Source organism: Hetaerina americana, unplaced genomic scaffold (genome assembly GCF_022747635.1).
Source record: "Hetaerina americana unplaced genomic scaffold, ioHetAmer1.1.p SCAF_55, whole genome shotgun sequence".
Classification (NCBI taxonomy): Eukaryota; Metazoa; Arthropoda; class Insecta; order Odonata; family Calopterygidae; genus Hetaerina; species Hetaerina americana.
This window is the reverse complement of record NW_027287150.1, coordinates 2,220,794-2,239,705: the sequence shown is the minus strand read 5'-3', so window position 1 is coordinate 2,239,705 and position 18,912 is coordinate 2,220,794. Positions and strand designations below refer to the sequence as shown.

Sequence of the window (18,912 nt, the reverse complement as noted above, 5' to 3'; positions counted from 1 at the left end):
CAAGGGCTCTTGGTTCGAATCCCGGTCAAGACAAATGATTTTGACACTCTGAAATTGTTGCATAAAACTGTATAATAAATGTAGCCGTAGACGTAGGAGGGGTAAGCATATGCAGGAACCCTCAATATGTATGTATAAAACTTGTATTGTATTCTATAATTACAATAAACATGGCACATTCCTTGAATGAGCCATGAAATTGCAAAAAAATTGCCAACACCATCAAGATTCATCACTAATGTGAAACCTAAATGAGATGCAGAAATTTTATTTTCTATTGAACCAAAATTAATTGTCTTTTATGAACATTCTGCTATGTTTACACTGTGATTTTACTGACAAGAGTCTTAATAAAAATGTTGAATATATCATTTCATGCTATCCAGATAAACATTTTTTCAATTATCCTGCTGACAAAAATTTTATCTCATACACACAATTCAGAAAATGGTCAAAACATGCTCAGGAAATCTTAAGGAATGTATTCAATTCTAATGAAATCCGGAATTTGATATTCTATCAATGAAATAACACTTTCCCTCATATCAATTAAGGACAAAGTAACATAGTTTGGTAAATCATATTATTAAAAATTGCTTTGACTATTGGAAGATGTTTTGTGAAAAAAGAAATTTAAAAGACGTTTAATCCATTAATTTCTTGAGCAACATCTATTTAAAACTCTCTGCTAGTCTTGCTGATAAATTCTACATTGAAAGCCCAAGCAAATTAATGACACTTGCATAACCTCGTTGGGAGTGTGATTAAAATATGTGCACTCATATGAACTTAAATGTGGCCTATGGGCTACTTAATGATCAAAAGAATGACATCCCTCAAGTCATCATGGTACTTTCGGAGGAGTTTAAATCAAATCCCAAAACATTTCATTCTCTTGATTAGATACAAAAAATCTGCAGAAAAAGAAATTTGACCTCCTGATTTCTGGGCTAATTTCTCTTTTAGCTACATTGGAGCTAAATAAAAACTCCAACAGTGAGTATTTCACTTCACGAGCAAACATATATGGCCAGGAAAACACTGGCAAGAAGGAGTGACTTTTCGAATAATGAGTGATGAGGAGAAGGGCATTCATTCCAGGAATGATAGCACACCTGATACTTCAGTTCGTGTTTTTTCCTTCATGTTTCCAAACTTCTGTTCGGATGTATTATTTGGGATTATTTCGTGCAATTAATTGTACATAGTGCATAGCTTTAAAAATTTCCCCAGGGAAAACCTATACGAAGACCCATTAGAGAATAAAAATTACGATATATAAATGAAAAGTAAAATCATTGAAAATATGGCGTGATAGAGGTGTGGATTCAGAATAAATTTAAATAAAAAATGTCATGCAGTTATGGAGTAAAAGAACATCAAAGTTAAACATTAAAATAGGATTTAATAAACTATAGTAGATAGAACAGTTTCCCAATATTGGAAGTGTTCTAGACCAAAAAGGTCAAAGTAGTATGGACGCAAGATGAAGAGTTGCATGGAGCAAAGTACCTTTCACAAGAAGGAGTAAATGACAGGGACATTGAGTAAGGACGCTTAAGAAAAGGCTCGTCAAAAATTTGATTTGAACCAATCTGGAAACATAGTCATTGAAGCAGGCTGGTCAGGGGCCCTGACAGCCGGGAATTCACTCCAGACCTCTTGGGGTAAATTATTTGCAACTGTAATTCCCTTGTATGTGCAATCCTGAATTAGTTGTACATTGCCACCAGACCTGTAGCACAGATTCCTTGGAGCAGAGCACTGTTTCATATGGAGGAGGAGGCAGGCTGGATCTCGGGGTCATTAGGTCAGAATCAACAACTGCTGCTTCCAGTTCTAAGACATCCTCATCGTCCCCAGTTTTCATAGCTGAAAGATCAATCAATCAATTTGCCATATGAAAATCAGTTCACAAAAATCAGTCTTGACATTTATTAATGGGTGTCTGGTCTCCTTATAGTAGAGAGAAATTAAAACAATACCACCAAAACAAAATATTTTTCAATCCACAATGAGTCTCATGACTCTAGATTATAGATCTACTGTTCCATACCTTACTCAATATGAATTTTCCCCACAACTATCCAAAGGATCTAAATCACAGGGGAATGAGGGTGATTGACATCAAAACCCATATTTCTTAGTCGAAAAGTTGCAAGCTTTATTCTTAGTAAACATTCTCCCTCTCTAAAAATTTAAAATCATTCTCTAGATGTACAACAGGGAAGAACAGACTCTTTGTTAGCCTCCTATATCATTACACAGGCCTTGATTATTTGTTTAGGTAAGAGAAATATTTCAATTATAATTGTTTTCATTGGCATTGAAGGCATACTTCCTTCATTGAGCTTCAGCTTATATTATATTTAGGATAGATACCTTACTTTGTATTAATTTTTCAATCCCTTTTTCTATTTGCATTTTTGATTATTAGAAAGCTGTCAAAAATGTATCCCAACAACAGCTACTCCGAAGATAATATTTTCAACAAATTGTGTATTTCCTTATAAAATTACATAAATCCACGAATTAGATCAGTGCGATCACCCAGAGAGATCGCGGAGAACAACTAAGGAATGTACAAGAGCAGTGGCAACAACCAACCAAGAGACCCTTACGTAAAGAAGTATTCAGTGGACACCAATGCTTAGAGGCATGCTTAAATGCATTAGTATTTGCCACAAAACTTTTAAAAATTATACAAATTAAACTGGAAAATAAGAAAAACCAAAGGTAATGTGTCAACTCAGAGCTCATATCAGGCATGGGAGTAACATTCCAATGCAGTATTAGAGATTACTCAACATATGAGGAGAAAAAACTCTCAACGGCCACAGCAGGGGAGAAATATTTACTAACAAGACACTGGGGCCCGCTGCAGAAGTGGACAGGTTAATAAGATAGATGTGTGATTTCCTGTTTGCAGTGAAGAACTTCACTTTTTTAGTGTTGTAGAATTGGTGGGGTTGTGATGGATTGAGTGATATCTCTGGTTGCTCATTGCTGTTGACAGGAGCTACAGAATACAACTCCAGGCATCATTCTATCTCTGGATTGAATAAATACTATGGGCTCCGTAAATGTCAACATGCGATCAAGTTTGGAACCACCATCATTACGAATAAGTCTGTTTTTCAGGAATGATTTTCTTGGGCTTGAACATAATTCAACTCCTTTCAAGTGGAAAAAACACTGATTGTACATTGAGAATAGTGATTACTTTCACTGACGCTCAAGAGCAGATTTTCCCAAATGAATGTAGTATTACGTAATAGAGAAAGAAACAGGTACAGCCAAATCATATGGGCACCAACTTGAGCTGCAAAAGTCTTTTCCTCTGAATCATAAAATTGCAAAACGGTTGAATCAAAGCTTTTAGTTTTATTTTCCAACATATAAAGCTCACATTTTTTTGTTGAAGGTCCCTCCTTTCTTCTAATCTTCTTGGGATTTTCCCGCCACCACTTCTTCAAGCCATGCTCTGGAGGATCCATTGATCCGCTCGTTTTCTTCAAATGGTTGTTGACAGAGCATATTGTAGTAAATGAACATCCTATTTAAAACAAACATCAAATTAGAATGAAAGACTGAACGTCCAATGAATAAGATGATGCCAAATTTGTCCGCCAAAATAAAATTTTCATCAACTGTATGAACAATTAAAGATTTATACTTATTTTATGTACACATACATATACAAAGAAAAACATTTTGTGCTTATTTTAAAGCACTTCCCATGATGTTTATCTAAAAACACTACTGGTAGAAAAAGTAGCTTGGAATACTGATTCAAAGTTGAATTAGGATTTCTTTCATTTTATTGCATTTACTATAAAATCATGAAAATAGCATAGTTTTGTCATGAAAATTTTCCAAATGTGTCTAACACAAGTTAAACTCCATCTGTTACGTCAGGCCTTCTCAGAAGGCACACTGCAGTATGAATCATTCTTATGATCCCTTCTATGATGCATTCAGGGTCAAGGATTACACCCATGTGGAGGGTATTCATCTTAGTTCCTGTTCAAGGCCATTGGGCATTGATTTTCACTCTTTATGACCCTTCTTCCGTTAGATATGCATCATGTTTTCCTCGATTATTATCCCAATATTTCAAAAATGAATTAGTTTTCTGACTGTTTCTATAACATGAGCCTCCTAGGGTGATTACGAAGGTTGATAATGTTTACATGATGCACTCACAGAATGAGTCCATCCTGTTGCCAACCTATATTATACTGGGAAAGGTAACTATAGTCCCTAAAATGAATGCATGCAAAATAATACAGTATGTTAAAGGTTTATTGCAGCAGAGCGAATGAGCAGAGCATGTGCAGTAAAAAAAGGTCATGAATCACACAGCTCCAGGTTTGATTTTCAAAGACAAATGGCCCTTTCATTCAATCTCGGCGGATTTGGTCACAGACACTGCGGCACCTAGCAGCACAACCTCTTGTTTAATCTTTGTTTGTTTTAGCCCTCAGCCTCTCCCCTCGTCCATTCTAGACAAACTCCATTGGAACAGGAAACAGCAGCTTCATTTGGTCCACTTATGCTCAAGGCTATGCCACTGAGTAATATGCTATCATGTTGGAAGGCAATGCTTGGATTACTGCACATATCAAGTGCGTTTATCGTATTCCCAATGAGACTTGAAATTCTAGATCACCCAAAGAAAGGTGTTTCTTGTGCAAGGTCAAAGAGAGTCAGCTCTGGAGCTCATACTGGTAAGCAAGTACTGAGTACAGAACCAAAATGTCAAACTTTGCTACTTCCCTTTCACGGACCTCTACTCAAAAGTTTTTTTTTACCATTCATTTACTATTCATTTGCAAAAATTAATGGCAGAGAGATGATGAAACCTAGAAACCTCACAAAACTGCTCAAAGAAAGTGCATATTATTAAACATTTCCACAAAAATTTAAAATAACACGTGATGAATGATTTTGCATACTTATTACGCATCACAAACAAGCCAATTATTGAGCACACAGATTATCAAGGAATGAATAATAGTAAGAATATTATATTAAATCAATTCCTAAAAAAAATTAAATATATGACTCATTCATTAATTTTTTATTCAACAGATGAAATTTGCCTAATATGACTGACTTTTGTGTGAATGTAGTTATGCAATGACAACACTATTCCATATTTGTCACAAGGAATGATTTACAACGGTAATAGTTAAGTTTTAGTAGTTCAAATAGCTTAGCAGAAGCAATAACTCAATTCACATAAATCTTTACCAAGAAAATATAATTCTATGGCCCAAAAGAGATTCGAATCAGCATTCCTTCGCTGGAATACTTGAAACAGTCCCGCAAGTGAACTTGACCAACTTCTATCTCCATTTAACATTACAATACACCACTACTTTTAATTTCCATGGCACATAAAAAGATTACACACTATCAAAAACATTATCATGATTAAAACGACTACAGCATCAAAATTCTAATATGCTGATCATCTTAATACATAAAAGAAGAAATAATATGCCCTTTCAAAGTGCCAGACATGACAATCACTCAACATTTTCAAACACAATTCCTTGAATCATAATCTAATCTACCTGTGACAGAAGAAATGAATCTGTAGCAGTTAGACTTGGAACCTGAAGATGGAGTCAACATCTCAGCAATGACGCGCCTGGCCTCCCGCTGACCTTCTTGGGCACTAAGCCGCCATGTTTCAAGCATATCTGGTTGAGTAATCGCCTGCTGCCCACATTGATCTTTACAACAACTGATGGATGCTAGCTCTGCTATGGGCTTCATTTTGGCATATTTACTACTCTTACGTTCCACACGCCTGTGAAGCCAATAGATAAAAAAATTCAAATATAAAACAATTCAAAATATGAGCAGAAAAACGGATGAACTTCATTCTTAACTATGATAAACCAGTAATAAGAAAAACATTTTATTTAATTATTAAGTAACTGGATACCATATTTTTTTTCCTCTATTACGAGGGTATGGGGAAAAGTTCTTGGCCTGACACAGAGATGGCGTTCCAATCAGCAAAAATTTATGATTCCTGACTAGGCGCTTCAGTTCATTGGACAAGTTTCAACTTATTATCTCAAGTAGTTTGTTTACACATATCGTTGCAGTAGACATCTTTTGTGTTTTTTGTTAAAATGGAAATACTTGAATTTCATGCAGTCATAAAATTCTTCGTTTTGGATGGATAAACCCCCAAGGAAATCCATCCTAAGTTGAAAAAAGTGTACGAGGACCATGCTCCTTCAATGTCAACCGTTAAAAAGTGGGCAGCTGAATTTAAACTTGGTTGCACATCCCTCAAAGATGACCCAAGTGAAGGATGGCCAAAAACTGAAACCACACTGGAAACTATCGAAAGGGCGCACAATATTGTGTTGGACAATAGGCAAGTGAAGGTGAGTGAGATCGCTAAAAGGCCGTGTGGGGATATCGGATGAAAGGGCGTGGAACATCTTGCACAAAGAATTAAGTATTCGAAAGCTCTGCGCAAGGTGGGTGCCGCATTTGCTGAATGCAGATCAAAAGCAAATGTGCAAACAATTTTTGTAGCAATGTTTGGGCTGTTTCAAGAGGGAACCGACCGATTTTGTGCGGTGATTTATCAGCATGGATGAGACATGGGTCCACCACTACACGCCAGAGACAAAACAGCAGTCGAAGCAGTGGGTGGAAGCCAGTGGTTCAGCTCCAAAGAAAGTGAAGTCGATTGCATCGACCCGAAAGATCATGGCCAGTGTTTTTGAGATGACAACTGAAGTTGGATAAATGCTGGACCAAGTGCGTTGAAGTCAAGAGAGTACATTATGTACAAAAATAAAATAATTTTCTAACTATAAATCGCAGTCTTTCACTGTCAGGCCGAGAAATTTTTACCATACCCTCGTACGTGCATGTGTAAACATTAAATGCTATTCCAAAAGCCAATCAAAAATAAGTTTCTATCTAGATTATTTTTTGCTAATAATTAAAAATTTACAATACCACCTCATATTATTAGCTTATTTTATGGCTTATCTACAGTTCAAAAACTTTATAGTGCATCATAGGGTATGTGAATTCAATATTTAATTCCATTGAAATATATTTAACATGACCAAGAACAATGGACTTTTCACTCACCCTTGAGAGAACTTACAGGCTACCCAGGATTTCAAATATCAAAGCATTGATTGCAGATTCAAAGGGCTAAAACCCATTTCCTGCAGCAAATTTCTATACTTCGATATGAATAACTTATCTGGTTGGATGATGACTTTATCCCAAACAGTGAGAACCCAAAAATATTGAATATGATCCATGAGCATCAATCAAGCAATATTCAATTAATTCATTGCACAATATTATTACTAAACATAGTGTACTAATTAGATGCAGATTTTGAATTGATCCATGAGTCAAAAACAAAACTTTTTAGCTTCTAAATATCTTATCATTTTAAGTTCTGCACACCACGAATAGCTTTTACCTGATATTAATTCATTTTATTTAAATATCAAATTGAATGAATCCAATGAATGCAATCCACCTAATTTCTGGCCTGTCATAGCATTACCATTTGCCTATCAAAACTGAATCTGAAAATTACCCTCGTCCATCTCCCTATCCACTGGCAATAACACAATAGCTGTGGCATGATATCTAGTTCTGATACATTTTATAAAAATTATCACGTTAAACAAAGTTCCGGACATTGCAACAGTCTTTGTAATTATTTCATGGCAAGTAAAAGGTCTGGGGTTCAAATCCTAATTAAGATTTTTTCAGCAATTCAACTTGAGCCCAAAAATCTATTCTCTTGGCCGCAGAAAACACCACATTTACAGCATGACAGTGGACTTTTGTTGCAACAGTGACAAATGTATGTGGTGTAGGATATAAGTACTCTTCTTATTCAGAGTCACTGCAAAATGTCTCTCTTATAATTCTAGATTGGAATGACAAATGAATATATTAGGATTTTCCTTGACTAAATTTACAACAGTTCTTGGAGCAGGCTTGCTATTGTCAACATTTAAATGAAACTTAAATCTATAATTTAACCAGGAAATAGTAAACATGAGAGAGAGAATTTCTTACTGATTTTTCATGCTTTTCAATTCCTTATGAAGAAAGTTGTTTGAATACAGCAGGACTTTCTGACTTGCTCTTTCACAAAGTTTGAGCTGCTCTCGTAAAAACTTTCGGTTAGAAAGGACAAATTCTTCAAACATTTTGGAGTGCCTGTTCCCAATACCTCGGCACAATATTGCATCACTTTTTACAGATGAGTTTCCGCTGACCTTGAAAGTAAGAAAATCAAGATTAGCTGTACAACTTCACATTGGAAATTGTTTTGAAACACCACAAAAGAGTAGTAGCAAGAACTAAAGCAGGCTGAAAATTGCATGCATGGTGAATCACAACCGATATATGAGACATAAATAGGAAAAGTATTCACCTTATTAGGAAATAATATCAAACTTAATTACACTTCTAACAAACAGAAGAAAACCACGTGGAAAACCAATCAATTCATGCCAATTTACACCAACAGACCTGAAGTGGTCATTATTAGCTATTGCATATTTATAAATGGGACTTAAATTTATTCCTAAATGGGAATGAGGTAAATAGGCATGTTTTCAAAGGCCATTAATTGCGATTTGGAGAGCAGTAAGTATGAATCAAAGAGGGGAACAGATCTAATGGGGCTCAATCGCCAGATGGGGAAACAAGGAACAATTGGTGCTGGCAGGACACCAGCTGCATGCTGTCAGCACTTTCGCTGATATTTACACTGTGCAAGGCCAAAGTAAGTGAGTGCACCAATAACATCTTGCTAGTTCTGCAGATGCCCTTTATCAGTGATTTCTCAGTGAAGTCAATAAGTCACCATTCCCCTCTCCAATCTCTACCATTCCTTCTCTCCTTGAACTCCATGTCTCTTCCCACTTTATGATTAATGGCCACTGACAACCTGCCTATTTCAATTTTATTTACTGATACTTGTTATATCAGGGTGCCATTCAAAAACTACTAGATGGAACTGTTAAACAACAGGAAGTCTCATTAATATAGCCAAGCTAGTCAAATTAAAATGCTCAAATCTGTACATAATGCACTCTATTTATAACATCAGCCTCTTCCCAATGCATTTGAAAATTTTATGCACACAATGCAGGCACCTATGTCTAAAAAACAGATGTCCAACTTACTCCACTTGAACTGGCCGTGTGCATTTTTTCAGTGCTCAAATCTTTGGCGTTTTTCAGCAAACTCATCAAGAAGAATGCCCGCTCGGGTATTTTGGCAAAATCTTCTTCACCTAAAATACATTTCGAATGTTGAAGTTAGAAATTGTTTACCTGGTCCAAAAAGGTTTTTTTTTCTGCATTCTATACAGGTTTTAGGTATAATATTACACCTTTGTCTTGCCCCCCTGTAGCCTTGCCTTGAAAGCTTGTGCCTAAACAATGTGAAAATGAGAGAGGGGCAAAGGAGGAAGGAAAACGATGAATAAGAGAGGGATGATTTCCAAATTTCCACTCCAATTCCCGAACCAATGTTGTGGGACATTGGTTTGGGAATTGGGAGTGGATAAAAATGGGAGTATAGGTATGAAAGACTACAAATATGGTGGTTAGTTTGGATAATATCCCCCGCCTTTTGTTACTTCGACATCATATGAGTGTTCAGTAGGGTACAAGAATGTTTATTTCAAAATTCAAGGGTGTATACGTGAGGTCATGTGGTCAGGGTTGAATGAAGACTTTACTACGAGGGTCATCCGGAAAGTAGTACCCGTTCGTGCCGCATGAAGTGCTGACGACGCGAGTAGCCGCTGGACGAGGTCAGATAGCTTCAGTGGCTTGTCTGCCTTCTCTGAGCCAAGTTGCGTGACGCTAGCATTGCCTGTGTTGTTTCTGTGATTGTTTACAATGTTTAAAAAAATTGAGAACGCCGCCAGTTGTGAAGTGAGGGCAGTGATTAAATTCCTCAATGCAAGAAACGTTCGCCCATGTGATATTCATCGCCAATTAAAGGAGGTGTATGGAGACAATGTAATGGACGAGTCGTCTGTTCGGCGGTGGTGTCGCAACTTCAACATGGGGAGGGGGAACACACACGACGATGAGCGTTCGGGGAGACCGTCTGTCATTACAGACCAACTGGTGAGCTCAGTTGACGAATTCGTGAGGAACGATCGGCGCGTCACAATTGATGACATCTGTGAGCATTTTCCCAATGTTTCTCGAACAATTGTTCATGAAATTGTTAAACACCATCTGCATTATGCAAAAATTTGTGCAAGATGGGTCCCTCGCGTATCTCAATGAGCTGGCGGCGAAGGACTATGCAGCAGGAATACAGAAACTTGTCACACGTTATGACAAATGCCTTAATTTGCTTGGAGATTATGTTGAGAAGTAGTTTAAAGTATCCTCTTTCAAATAAATTTTTTTATGTTTGTTAATATTTACTTTTGTGTATTTATTTCACGAACGGGTACTACTTTCCGGATGACCCTCGTAGTTGGGTGAAAGGGTGAAGAATTCAGATTACAAAACCTTGCAAAATTAATGGTCACTGCATTTTGATTCCAAAACATGTACTATTTCAAACAGCCATAGGGAAATATTTCACTGCCTCCCAGTGCTTAGTGAATTCCCAAATCTTAAAACAACAATAGCTGTAGATACTTAATTCAAAAATCAAACCAAAAGTGAAAACTTGCCTAGAAATTTCAGAGTAATCTGGAAAAGAATTTTCAGCAGAGTCATGCAGTTGAAGATCTTGTTGCAAATTATGCATACCCTTGGATTCGTAAATAATTTTCCAGATCTCTTCAGATTTATTGTCTGCATTGGTAAGTCAATGGCTGTTGAAAGATTTTTTAGCACACTGTAATGTTTGGCGATAACTTTTCTTGAATACTGAATATTCCTGAAGATCGGCTGGATTTGATTTACTTTTGTAATACACTGCGACATCTTTCATTTTCTTTGAAAGTCAACAAATTTCATCAGAGAAGAGACCTACTGACTTATGCATTTAACAGCTTAGCTTTTGTTTTTCGCATGTCCCAGGACAAGGAGATACCAAAGTAATGTACACAGACACCAAAGTAATATACACAGGTGGAATAGCAATATTCAAAGCTTTTGTGAAAGGACTTCAAGGAAAACAGATTGGACCACTCATGGGAATTCAATAGGCCACAAAAGGTGATCATATTCTGATCAGAGTGTGACTTATTGAATTCCCTGAAAAGAACCTTGGCGCAATTGCTGTGTCCACATCCACAATCTTTTGTAGTATTTTTTGGATGTGGCAATTGTAGAAAGTGGGTGGTGATCTGATGGTTGGGCATAAATGATATTTGTTTGCACACATTTAAGGTCGAGTATATTCAATTCAATATTATAGTCAATACATTATCTAAAATGGTTTGAGAACTAGCACTCACTGTAGTAGGTTCACTGTTTTAGTTTTACCAAAGAAAAATTAAGTGGAAAGATACATTATCATTTTTACTTCAGTGAAACACTGGAAAGTGAGATAATAACTTTCTTGGTAGTTTACCTCCTTTAATGTACCTCTGCAAACAACCACATGGATTAGACTTCACATTAGGGCAAAACAGGGTCTTGGCATCAGGATCTTGCAGTGTTTCAGCCAAAGATTCAGCAAACATCTTTGCCTCCTCAAGGTAACAATTTTTTTCTTCATCACTGGGCAATGGCTACAGGATAATGAAAGCAAATTAGAGAGAGTGCTCAAAGGGATGCAAATGACATGTTTCATTCTCACACTACATTTTTAATTACATAATTTTTAATTCCTACAATGATATGTCATGTTTCTGGTAACCACCAAGGTCCAGATTTAATGGCATAGATGGAATAAGACAATCACCTTGAATAAGAGCAGATTGGTATTCTTATAATGATAATAATCACGATTTAGTTAAAATGTAAATGCGGTGACACATTTAGAATTTTTATAAATGAAAATAGCACATCAATATCAAAAAACTATAACTATTGACACTTGACAATGATTGGATGAGCACATGTTTTGTCACTCAATGCCGATACACAATTAGAGACTATTCCACATGGCAATTAAATTATACAACCATTTGCCATACAGCATAAAATATTTCCCTCCCAGGGAATTATTTAGAAAGAAAATTAAACATTTTCTGTTAGAGAAGGGCTACTATAAGATACAGGACTTTCTGGAAGAGTCTTTTGGACTTTGAAATTCTTTATATACATTCTATGTTCTTCCTTTATTATGCCATGTATTCCTATAACCTATCCTACATTTGTTAATTCTTGTTAAATATTTGGATCAATAATATTATTGTCCAATTCAATCATTAAAATTTTAGCCATAAAAGAAAAAGTCCACACAATAACATGAAAAAAATATCAGTCACAAAAAAATCCCCTGGATATACAATAAAATCAATGCAGTGATGTATGCCTTTCAGCATTCTTGAAATTGTTGATTGGTAGAGAAAAGATATCTATGGGGTAATTGGTTGCAGTCTCTTATGATTCTAAATTATGATATACAATATGTGCAGTCATTTGACAAAAAAATAATCTTCAAGGCCATAGGTCTTCGTGTTGCTGTCATGGCACCGAAAATTCTCTAATTTCTCACTCAAAGCAAGGAAATGACTTTGGAAGTAATACATGATATAAAACACTTTACCTCCAAATCAGCGCTATATAATGTATTTAATTTCACACCGTTTTTTTTAATTACAGCAACCCATTTTCGTTCCATAACTTTTCTATTTGTTCAGTAAATTCCCAACCATTTAAGTATTGATCCAAGTATATCCAATGCATCTGGCTTAAACAATGGAACAGAATGAATCACTGAGTCAGTGATCTTAGTTTAAATCTAAATTAACAGCATCAACCTGCATACATTGTCAGGAGCTGAGGATGTGAAATGTTAAAAAGAGTAATAATTATTTAAAGTTGACATTCCTCACTTGACATAATGTGGCTCATCTCATAGAATATTGCTATTTTTTTTAGAATTATTCATCACTGATTAGGCTTTCAATTATGTTAATCATTTAATAATGCATAGTTAATGGTCTGTAATCCATTGCTGCATTTGCCACTACTTCCATGCAATAACACTATAAGGCTAGTTTTAACTAGATCAGGTTAAATATCAATATTTGATGACACAATAAATAAATTTCCAGAGCATACTAATTAGATTCCACGTTTTTTTTATCGGCGCAAGTTGTATGTATTCTGAACCAGTAGTCTTGTTGTGATCAGAGAATCTCAGTCTAGATAAAATTGCATCGGTAGATTTAGGCGTATAACCAAGAAACTAAGCTGCATTAAATTAAGATTTCGGTAAGACAAGGGGTTGCTCATTGGAATTTATTCATGGGATATGGGTACTTGGCAAAAATGTTAGATATCATGGATACAAACACAACAACTTAAGTTTTACTAATTAAAATGCAAAAGAGTAGAAAAATGAAATAATTTGTTTCAATATATGATGCATATATACGTAAATTATTTTCAAATTCAAAGTTTCCCTCAAGAATTCAATTAGACCCATCAAGTTTCAACCATGGCCTAGACAACAAATCAACTGTGAATAAAGAAAATTATTAGTTTTCCTTCCATTAGTCATTATATAACACCAGTAATTAATGTTATTGCAGTGATATGTTAATAGTCTTCATGATAAGGTGCAAGTAATATATTGGTGCGGTGGATAGTGGCCTAGCTTTTAAATGCAGAAGCTAAATTTTTAATGGCAAAATATTCCAGATTTTTACACCAATTGCGATATCATTTAGAGGACATCGCAAATGCAATATTCCAAGTGCTAATGGGTTGTTAAACTAAAACATTTTTTTAAGAGACAGTCACCCTACAAAATGTCCGTACTCTTGCGACCTAGTACGATCGAAATGGGATTATTAGAACAAATTGTAGCCCAGACCAGGGGAGAAACGAATTATAACTAAACCCATTCAGATGCCATTGAAAAAGAGGAAATACCAGTTAATAACGTCCGTGAGATTTCTATATCAAACCTTTTTCGGTGGTCTTTTCTTTAATCTGCTCATTTTAAGTCCACATTTATTGCACAGAATAAGAACTTTATTAGTTTCTACATCCAACCGTTTCCTAAACCTGGGTTTCGGTAAGCTGTCTCCCGAAGTCTTTTTTCTTTTTGCTGGATCAATTGCGTATGGTGAATGGCATTTATCACACCTCACTTCATTTCTGTTATCCTCTTCGGTAAGTTCAAGCACAATTGCTATAAAGTAAAGGCCCAAAAAGAATGTAAACTCAAAAAAAGCCAATGATAGGCAATCGATATGAATTTATTTTTCCCAATTGTCATTGAATTACCTTGTGACATTTTACGGCCGTCAATGGGTGAAGAGCTTCAAATCCTTTTATTGTTCAGATTGGCTTGGGCCATTCGTTAATGGTAACTTTCATAATTCCGTGTAACTACTCCTAATATCAACAAACCACCTTAACAAACGACGAACGAAACCTGTGAGAACCGTTCTTTTATTAAACTCAAATGAATTGTTCATCAGGAATTGAGCAGCTCATTGAATAATATGATATTTTTATTAGGTAATCTACCGGTGAAGGCGGGTTTTTGGATGGACACAATTACCAATTAAATGATTTGTGACCCCTAGCAAAACACAACATCCTACTTTACATCAGGTCCCTCTTCAGCTCCGAGTACTTTCTTCCTCCCTCCATCCCGTCCAGCATACCTATCCTGTTCCTTCCCTTTCCTCGTTTGCCTAGCATTCTCCCCTCAATTACATTCTTCAACATCCCACCGCCGGTCAATACCCCCTTCAACCACTTTTCCTGCCTCCATAGGATTGCTCCCAACAAACCCCTCTCTTCGCCCACCATACCAAGTACTTCCTCGCTTGTTTTCTCCTCTGTCCATTTCACCTTCTCCATTCTTATCCACACCCACATTTCAAAAGCCTCCAGTCTACGTCTATCCTCCTGCTTCAATGACCACGTTTCCGCGCCGTACATAGCTACGCTCCATGTCAAAGTTTTTACGAGTCTTTTCTTAACATCCTTACTCAACGTCCCCGTCATCAACTCCCTCCTCCTTGTGAAAGCCTCTTTGCCAAGCGCAATTCTTCTCCTTACGTCCCTTCTACTTTGACCGTGTTGGTCCAAAACACTACCGAGATACGTAAACTGTTCTACCTGCTCTAGTTTTTGGCCTCCTATTTTAATGTTAAGCTTAGCATTTTTCTTTCTAGAAAATCGCATAGCCTTTGTTTTATTCATATTGATTCTCATCCCATACCTGTCGCACTGAATTTCCAATTCACTCAGCAATGCTTGCAAACCCTTGGCTGACTGACAAACTAAAGCTTGGTTATCAGCAAACCTAACTGATTTTATGAATTCCCCGCCCACTTAATTCCTACCTCCAGTTCTTCCCATGCCTCTTTAATCATTTCCTCTGCATACAGGTTGAACAGCAACGGTGATAATGGGAAACCCTGACTTACACCTCTTCCTAACACTGCCCAACCGGACTCCCCGTTCCTCACTCGCACCTGAGCAGTCTGAGACATGTACAGGTTGCGGAGTAGCCTCCTTTCCCTCCAATCTATTCCTATTTTCTTCAATATACTCATTAGTTATCCCTAATCAAACGCTTTTTCCAAATCTACGAAACAGCCAAATACCTCCTGGTTGTGTTCTATATTCCTCTCGATTAATAATCTCATTACTGCAATAGCATCACGCGTACCTCTGCCCTTCCTAAACCCAAACTGATCATCCCCTAAGTAATCATTTGCCCTACTCTCTATCCTTTTGTTAATGATCCTGAGAACAACTTTAGCTGCGTGGGATATCAAACTTATCGTCCTGTAGTCCTCACATGACGTGGCCTTCACCTTTTTCGGAATAGGAACTAAAACTGATCTCACTAAGTCTTCCGGCCAGATTCCTTCCTCATAAATACTACGGATCCACCCATATAGCCTCTTCCTCCCACTCCCTCCTTCCTAAGCATTTTAAAAGTTCCGCGGGAATGTTAACCACTCCCTCGGCCTTATTTAGTTTCATCTCCCTTAATGTCCTTTCTATCTCATTGTCTAGTATGCCTGGACCTAAGCTATCTTCCTCTACTTCATGTTCCTTTTCTATTTTTAACTTTGTTGGTCTAAGCTCTTTACTATACAGTTGTTCTATATATTCCTTCCATCTCTCTTGGATCTTTCCTGCGTCAACTATTACCTTACCCACCTTATCTCTAACGGCTATCGTTGATCTACCTTTCTTACTTCCTGATAAAGATTTAACTTTGCTGTACAGCGCACCGATTTCACCTTTCCTCTCCAGACTTTCCATATCCTCGCACTGCGTCTTCCACCATGCTTCTTTTGCTTTATTTGTCGCCCGCCTCAATTTATTGTTTAATTCTTTGTACTTCATTTTGCCTAATTCTGTATTTACATTCTTCCCTTTTTGCCGCTCATCCATCTTTGTAATCATCTCATCAGTGATCCATGGTTTCTTAGTCCTTTTAGGGGTTAACGGTTCCGATAGTGTCTTTTGCGGCTTTAGACAACCATTTCTTGATACTTTCCCATTTTTCTTCGATAGTACTTAGCTCTTTGTACTCCTTCCTTTTCAAACCATTTAATGCTCCTACATTCCATTTTCTAACTCGCCGCCCCTGCCTTATCTTTTTGAAACGGACTGTGCGAATTTATCACACTGTTCCTAAACCTGTGTTTAACCAGGACATAATCTAGCTGATACCTTTCTGAGTCACCTGCTTCATCAAATGTTTCCCTGCAGGAACACACGCGTTTATGTCCTCTAACTGATCATATATCCTTTCGACCTCTTCTTCCTTATGGTTGCTCGGTGGCATGTATACCTGAATAATAACCAAGTTCGTCGGTTTTGCTTTTACCTCTACTAGCAGTATTCTATCCTTTACCTGCTCTATGTTGACTACGCTTCTTCCTACCTCTTCATTTAATTCTAATGGCAACCCCTCGTTGGCTCTTGTCCCCGCCGCTGTATATTATTCTATAATTATCACTCAATTAATCCCCGCTATCTTTCCATCTCACCTCGCATAGACCTAAAATATCTATACTTCCCCTTTCCATCTCTCGCTTAACATTCTCCAATTTCCCTGTCCTCATCATTGTCCTAACATTCCACGTTCCTATTCTAATTAATGTGGTCTTCTTCTCCTGTGTCTTCTGTCCTGCTGCTGCTGCTTTTCCCTTGCAAGGGTTTCGTGGGATGACGACCGCGGAAGCCTTGCCTCCCCCGCTGCCGGGCACGACACACGGCCGATTGGGCCGAGTTCCGTAGTTGCCAGGACTCAAAATCTCTGTTTTGTCCATCATGTAAATCTTGGGAATGATAATTGAGGTGGTTTCCCATTGCCTTCCTCAACAGTGTTTTTAACGTGACACGCCATTGCAGCCGCCTCACTGAGGAAAAGACGCTGTGTGGACTACCTTTCGTCTGGCTCCTAACCTTCGACCTATCTGGCATGGGTGACCCTACCTGGAGCAATTATTATTACTCCCGCCAGCACAGCTCTAGGGGTCATCGGAATGCACAAGCCCTTCCACCACGTCAAGGTTGTAGTGCGGGGAGGGTTTCAACTTACACGAATGTAAATACATATATTATCAGCTGACAAACAATTGCAGCTAAGGATGCAGTAAAAAATTTATCCAATGATGTGCAAGCTAGAATTTGACAAGTAGGAAGGCAAAGTTACCTCATCAGATGGGCATGCAACATACAATCGGGGGGCTTGAGAAGTAAGTCCTTTACGTTGAGAAAAATACACCGCTTTAGTTGAGAGTGCCGTGGTGGATTTTCCTGACGTGATTATGAATGAAAACAAGCCCCACTGGGGTCAGATGCCATTGCAGCCGCCTCACTGAAGAACACACGCTAATATGATGTAGGTATTCAATTTGTTTAATGGTACAACCATATGAAATGTAAACAAGAGAAATATAATCGTAATTTATAAACACAACGTAATTTCTTAAATGTGATGAAGATTATAATAAAATAACCATCAATTGAATAACTACAGGCTTGCGAGTAACCATGCACAAAGTAACTAAGTAGAAAAATATACATGTTGGTATAACTGAAAAATCATGGGCTAATTTAAGTTATGTTGTTTTCCATCGCAATGCAAAAGTAATTGTACACAAGATGTCATTTTTTATGGAATTTCGTGATGGATTACGCTGGTGACGATTGTGGGCCCTGGGTCCTAACCTAGGCCATGAGCATGGGGTAAGCAAAAGACTGCCGAAAGTATATGTGATGCCTAGTGTGTATTGTAAAATTTAGAGAAAAAAATGTTCTGGTTTAGGAGATATGGTTAAGGTTATGGTTCACATGGTTAAGTATCAGCCAGAGAAGGAATGGCTCTTTTCTAATAGCAAGATTTATTTAATATATGAATATCCCATAAACTCGACACCATAATTCAAGTGATGTTGAAAGGTATGTTAAATGCTACTCATTTGGAATGAGAAAGTTGCGCTTTCTTATCACATAAACAGCCTTAGGAAGTTTATTACAGATCTGACTGAGTGGCTCTCCTGGTCAAGTTTTTGTATCAATATTAATTCGCAGTTTCAATTATTGTTAATTTAAAACTACATATAATATGTTGGAGTTTTTCAGCGTCTGAATTTGTATAATAACTATTGAACCATTCCTTGGCCAGCCTGTGGGCATCGCTAGAAAGTACCACTGCATCTTCTACATTTTGGTACTAAACTAGTATCATCTGCATATAAAACTGATTTAGATTTCATATTGAGACGCAAATCATTTAACA

The 18,912-nt window shown here is 37.1% G+C and overlaps 1 protein-coding gene across 1 annotated transcript in view; it reads right to left on the bottom strand.

The window, feature by feature from the left end:
• Window positions 1-14,548, bottom strand: part of LOC139694794 (uncharacterized) — a 54,451-nt gene extending 39,903 nt beyond the window's left edge. Inside the window, exons 1-8 of the mRNA XM_071593317.1 lie at window positions 14,415-14,548; window positions 14,093-14,319; window positions 11,581-11,740; window positions 9,213-9,322; window positions 8,095-8,297; window positions 5,583-5,821; window positions 3,410-3,556; window positions 1,736-1,872 (exon numbers count right to left, since the gene is read on the bottom strand). Coding sequence (XP_071449418.1) covers window positions 1,736-1,872; window positions 3,410-3,556; window positions 5,583-5,821; window positions 8,095-8,297; window positions 9,213-9,322; window positions 11,581-11,740; window positions 14,093-14,319; window positions 14,415-14,424 — 1,233 coding nt within the window. The 5' untranslated portion in view covers window positions 14,425-14,548. The remainder of the gene's footprint in view (window positions 1-1,735; window positions 1,873-3,409; window positions 3,557-5,582; window positions 5,822-8,094; window positions 8,298-9,212; window positions 9,323-11,580; window positions 11,741-14,092; window positions 14,320-14,414) is intronic.
• Window positions 14,549-18,912: the final 4,364 nt, after the last annotated feature.